We start from the raw sequence: 6,755 nt of genomic DNA on the forward strand, positions 1-6,755 counted from the left end.
TTTATTAATCTAAAAAAGAAATTTAAGCATATTAGTCGGCCAATCTACCATAAAACGAGACGGGCTAGCATTTTAAATTTGGCGGAATAGGATGATTCGTTTTTAGGACGGATCTTAGCGGAACAAGACAGATTATTCGTTTTGCCACTCCTAACTTGAGTAAATATAAGATGTTTAAAGTCCATTTTATATATACAACAACTCATTAACAAGATAATTTAGCAAATTCTTAAATAAAATTTAGATTTATAATTCTAAGAATTTCTCATTTTGAGAATGTAAATCTAGATTTATATGAATAACTATTTTATTTTTCACAGAGGAACACAAATATTATTTATTAAATCCTAACTCCTCAATTTTATAAATGTTAGAACGAATCAATAAATATTTATAAAACCAACATACTTTACACCTCCTATATACATTCTAATTTTAGTATAGTAGTCCCTTGTAAAGTCCCATTTAAAGTTCGGAAAATACATCTCAACAAATATATAAATGATAATATACATACACAAAAACCCTACATGTCATTTCTCCATTCTATGCTTTAGAGAAAGATAAAGAGAGATTTGTTAAGATTGAATAGTAATTAAACATATTTAATCATATCATATATTCCCTAAAATTTGTACTCTCATATATCTTCCTCCATGGTTGTAGCTTTCTCAATGCTCGATGACACCATATCTATCATACTGTACTTCTTTCTCCAAGTGATTGTAACTTGTAACCAAGATGATGAATAATGCACCATTGCAAAATCTGGTATATCTATCTAACTTGTGTAATTTGTTAATTTAAGTTCACTTGTTTCTCTCTTCTCTGTTCTCTCTGACTATGAATCAATAGAGACAATATACAACCATATAAACTGCTATCTCACACCAATTTTTCATCTCCTTGTAATAATTGCTCCAATTATAGTGATAACATGAGGTAGTAGGTCAATGCCACCGGCAAGGCAACAAGCATTCCTAGTAACACTCTGATTGCCACACCAAACACAAACGTCAAAGATTTTAGTTTTGATATACTAATAATATAATCATTTTTTAGAATTTTATCTAATCAAAGTCATTAATAAAGTAAATATCCAATTTGGTCATTAATTACTTTTTGGTAGAACAATTTCATTCCTAACTAAACTAAATTACATCTTAGTCTCCAACCATAAAAAAAAAGTAATATTTCAGTTCGAATCGGTTCTTATTAGTCCAACAATTTAGTCCTTAACAAATTTTAATCGTCAAATCAATTTCTAAACTTTCATTTCATTAAATAAATAATGAAAAGATTGATCTGAATTTTTTTTTTAAAAAAATTGGACATTGTTATGCCTATATTAAATAACGACAAGAACTTATTTGTGCAACCTTTTGAAAATTTAGAGACTAATTTTGTGATTAAAATTTCTTGAGAATTAAAATATGTGGTTAAAAATTTTTTTAGAGACCGATTTAAAATATTATTCTAAAATTAAAAATAAGATGCATTAATCCTTCTATCATCTCACATTATTGAAAATTAATTTGTCTCACATTTTTGTGGTTGGAGACATGTTGTTGCGTTATTTAATTAATATTCAATTTATCAAATTGTGGAAGTTATGGGTTGCATGAAGTATATATTAGAACAATAGAACTTACCCTGTGCTTAAAACTGAAGGATTAACATTATACTCTTTGGCAAAAACAAAAGGAACAATTCCTTGGGGTAGAGCTGCCTGCACATGTAAATAATCACAATTTCATGGTCAACATAATTTCACTGATTAGAAAATCAAAGACAAATTAAAGATTAATACAATAATAATAAAGTGTACCTGAACAATTGCCACTTTCAATGATGTACCCTTTAATCCGATCATGAGGGAGGCCAAAGCCATTAGAGCAGGACCAGCAAGAAATTTTAGCCCTAATGCAACCATTGTCATCCTTGGACCACATGCTATAATGCTTGAGCGTGATGCCATAAATAGACCTAAGTTCCAATCATGAAATAAATAAGACAAATTTTTTTCGAATTTAATTTTGATGCACTGTCAGTATAAAATAGTTTTACATTCAATCGTGTAAAGTCACATCAGCAAAAATAATTATTTTTTACATTAACTACGTGAATTGTCATAAAAATATAATATAATTAAATAATTATATAAAATATTTTACATTATCAGTCTATCAAATTAATTTGTTTGTATAAGCAAAAAATATTACATTGATCATGAAGTTCATACTAACTAAACGTCTCAAATATTATTATGCTTTTTAAAAATGTTTGAATTTAAGTTTAAAGGGGGAAAAAAACTCTTACCTAGGCTGAATGCTGCCATACCTAGACCCCCATTGGATAATATTGTTATTGATTGGTTAATAACATCTGGTAGATTCACTTCCCACCTGGAACAGAATTTCACAGTTACCCTAATTTAATTTATGTCTAATAATAAATGATCAATGAACATAGAAAAATCTTCAACTTTATGGTGAGTAAGTTAGACAAATATTCTGTCTATTCCACTCTAATAATTCATTTTAACCTTTTCTAATTTCTTACATGCATGTTTATAAATTAATATATATGGATATGAATTATTAATGTATAAAAAAAAATCAAAGTGATTTATAATGGAATTAATTACCTGAAGTGTATGCATGACCAAATAAGACCAATTAAAGTTGCATGGGTATTAGGGTTTGTGATTAACTCCCTTCCCACTGTCATAAGAATCAACATTATCTTCTTTTTTCTGTCCCTCCCAGCAGGTGCTGCTTCTTCATCTTCCTCTTCCTCTTCTTTTGGTTGTAATTCCTGAGAATTCTCTGTTTCTCCTTTAAGCAGAAAACAAGAAGGGAGAGAAAGCAGAAAAGAAATTACACCACTTTCATTGAACAAAATAAAATAAAATGTATAATCATAGTATAATATTACTTATGGGAATAATTTTGTAACAATTTTTGTACCATAAAATAACTTCATGTTTGACTGCAGAGACAATAGGGTAATTTATAAACATTGATTCTATTTTAGAGGAATAAGTCTTGAAACAGAATCTAATTGAAAAATAAAATAAAAATTTATATGTAATTGTCTTTATGTAAAATTATTAATTAAAAATCGTTAAATTATTTAACTTATTTAACTAAATTGTTATCTAATAATTTTCAATTATCAATTTTACATAAAAAAAAACAGCTATATGTGAATATTTATAAAAAAAAAACAGACAAGAAAAAAGAAACTTAAGAAACAAATAGTTTTGCCTTTGGCCCCACTTTTGTTTTAATAGGTTACTTCAGTTGACTGAACAAGAATAAATTATCAAAGTTGCCTATGCTTAAATATTAAAAAAAAAAACATAAAGGAAGGGTATATGAAATATGAAATCTCAAATAAAACAAAGTCAGTTTTGGATTTAGGTTTTGCTAAGTATGAGTGACAATGACAAAGGTGAAAAATATTAACAAATGAATATATCTTTTTGTTTTTTAATTGTTATTTTAAATCTTACCATCAAAATTTTAAATTTCATTGATTAAATAATGTAAATTAATATCATCGAACTGTGCTACTATCTTAAAACTCAAAAAAGAGTCTAAAAAAAAAAAAACCCATAAAAACACAAAGTAGGCAAATTTAAGCGGCAAATTAAATACCTATGGGTTGTGATGGTGGTGGTGGTGGTGGGGTGTCAGGCATGGTCCTGGCCGGAATGGCGGCATCGAGTTCATGAAGAAACAAGAGCAAATTATACCAGATGAGGCTCTGAAGGACAATAATCTGTGGAAGAAGAAGAGCAGCATCATCTCTATACATAGCCTTCATGAGAGGAATCCCAAGGATCAAAGTGTTGGGAAGTGTTGACAATGAAAGACCAGTTATGATCCACTTTAACCCTCCTCTGCCACTAACCTTAATGATTATTGTTAATGCCAAAAATGCAAGCAATTTCTGAACAAAATCAGCATACATTAGCTTCAGGCTCATCTTGTAGAAGTTGTTGGAAGAAATAACTTGAAATGATAACAAGGGCACTGAGAATTTTGCAACAAATTTGTTTATCCCTGAGCATTGTTCTGGAGTGAAGATTTTCCACCATTTAACAGAAACATAGGCTAATATCATAGTAACATATAATGGGACAGTGGCTGTTATTACATGATAAACATCTTCTAAGGAAATCATGATGATGATGATGATGATGATGTCTTAACTGTTTGAAATATGTTAGGACATATATAAACCTTAATAATAAGCTATCTAACATTGCTTTTTTTAAGAATTGTATTATTAGTGAGATATAGAATAGAATAATCTGTTTTATGAGATGCTTCTTTTTTCATAGTGACCTATCAGGCTCTCTTATATTCTCTAGCAGCCTTAATAATGACCACTTTGCTTTACTAGGCCATAACATTAAACAAAAGAATTGCCCCTCTTTGGTAATTAGATTTTAATAAAGTAATTTAATTTCTGACTTTTTTTTTTGTGATTTTGCAGCCATAAGTTATTTATGTAAATCAAAATATTCTATAAATACAAAAAATCTGATAGAATGTATGTATATAAATTAATATATATATAATTAATTTAGGTTGGTCGAGTGGTTAGCTCACTTGTTCATTTAAGCAAGTGTCAGAAGTTTGAATCTCGTCTTTGTATGCAGCTGTCCAGTTAGAAGATGTCGTAAGAAATTAAAATATACATTTATATACATTATTTTATATATTTTTTAATAACAAAATCAATCACTAAAAATAATTAAATATTTTACGATAAAATAATAATCAAACCTGTTATAATAACATAATTGAACTTTTTTATAATGACATAATAATTTTCTTATAAACACTAAATATATATTTCTTTACAAAAATAAAATTGATAGTTAATTTTTGGATGTGAATTTATATTCATATCTTGCCATTTTCAATGTGCAATAAACAAACAACTAACATGGAATGTCAGCTTGGTGTTTTGTGATATAATAACGAATCTCTTTTTTTTTTCAATCAATAAATAAAAAATGAGGGCATTTGTGTCACACGGACAAAGAGAAAAAAAAAAAGAATAGATTCCCTATTTAATCTCTTGTAATAATCAAGAAATGTCTTTCAGTTCATACTTCATAGGTTCTTAAGAAAATATATAACTGAAGCATGAACAATAACAAATAAAATATCCGAATTTTCAATCAGAATTTTTATGTTTAATCATAATGTATGTTACTAATTGAAAACTCATATATTTGTTATTTTTCCTGCTTCATGTATTATTATTTGGATTTAATAGGACTCTTACAATGCAGAGAAAGGAGAATACAGAAGTGAATTGCGAGTGAAGTAATGAAAGACTTTGTTAATTAAGAACCATTATACGAAGAAGAATAATTTGTAGTTTTTGGTCAAAAGTGTGACAATAAGTGTTGTGGCAGGGAATTTTGCCACAAGAGACTCCTAATCACCTTTTTTTTTTCTTTCTCTTTTCAAGATTGCCTCAAATCTATCTAAAGTAATGATGATCACATGATTAATATGTTGGCCATGACCTATCAAAGCAGTTGTACATCTAGTTGAGTTCAAAATTTAGTACTCTCTCTCACAAAACTTTACTAACTTAAGAAGAAAAGGAAAAAGAAATTGAAGGAGAAGGATAGTGTGTGGTCATGACCTCCGGCACCGAGGACCTGCTCCGGGAGACCGCCAATAAACCGAACGGATTAGGAGCGAGAATTGAGGTACCCATTTTACGGAGAATCATAAAAAAATTTTACTTAAATATCTTTATATATATATAAGTCGTGTAAGTAATCTTAATTCATTTTATTTTAAATTATATGTTACAAATTTTATATGTATTATTATATTAAATTTATGTTTGATTTAATATATTTAGTTGAATTATATAGGATTTTATTATGGTTGTATTAATTTTAAAAAAAATATAAAACTTAATATCTACATATACTCGCGGATATATGTCTCCCCTTGCAGGAAGAAATAAATAAGAACTCGTGACAGAAATGAGACAGAAACAGAAGTATTTTACTAAATGGAGAAGGAGGGTAGGGGATAAATCTCTTTCTCTGTGGAGATTCATTGCCATCCCTAAATATAAGAGAGAAAAATTCAAACAAAATATCAAATTTCAGTAGAATTGGACGAGAATTTTTTAGTACTAATACTAATCCAAAGAATGTAGACTCAGGGAGTAAAAAAATCAGATTGTAGAGGAGGTTCAGGGGTTGTAGGAGTTGGATGATACATAATGATATTTTGACGATCATATATAATGAAAAGGCATTTAAAATTGAAGTAGGCAATATACAAAAGCATACTGAGACATAAAGCGACCAATCTATTCTGCTAGAAAACGTCACAAATAAGGTAGAATTTAGATTTAGTGAAGGTATTAAGGGACTAGGGAAAAAAGGTAGAGGTGGAGGATGAGGCTAGAAGTGGAAGCAAATGGCCATGAAAAAAAAAAAAAAAAACTCAACACATGTGGTACCATACTCAAAGCTAAAAGGATAACTTCTAGTAATATAGGGGATGGGAATACTAAGAAGATATGTTACAAATAGAGCTGAAGAAGTGGAGGATGTCAACCCAAAATTAACACCCGGTGTAGGATTTGAAAAGGTCAGGCGGTCTGTCAAGAGCTTGTAGTCTGGTCTGTCCTGACCTGTTATCAAATAGACACAGGTTTAGACTCTTGTAAAAGTCTTAATATATTAATATGTCAGACTT

The 6,755-nt window shown here is 28.9% G+C and overlaps 1 protein-coding gene across 1 annotated transcript; it reads right to left on the bottom strand.

The window, feature by feature from the left end:
- Positions 559 to 4,191, bottom strand: LOC107621625 (probable auxin efflux carrier component 8). Its single transcript, XM_016323659.2, has 6 exons — positions 3,663 to 4,191; positions 2,648 to 2,837; positions 2,320 to 2,405; positions 1,829 to 1,986; positions 1,653 to 1,729; positions 559 to 991 (listed from the first exon to the last, which is right to left on the bottom strand). The coding sequence occupies exons 1-6, from the start codon at positions 4,189 to 4,191 to the stop codon at positions 925 to 927; spliced, it is 1,107 nt and encodes a 368-aa protein (XP_016179145.1). The 3' UTR covers positions 559 to 924.

Source organism: Arachis ipaensis, chromosome B10 (genome assembly GCF_000816755.2).
Source record: "Arachis ipaensis cultivar K30076 chromosome B10, Araip1.1, whole genome shotgun sequence".
Taxonomy (NCBI): Eukaryota; Viridiplantae; Streptophyta; class Magnoliopsida; order Fabales; family Fabaceae; genus Arachis; species Arachis ipaensis.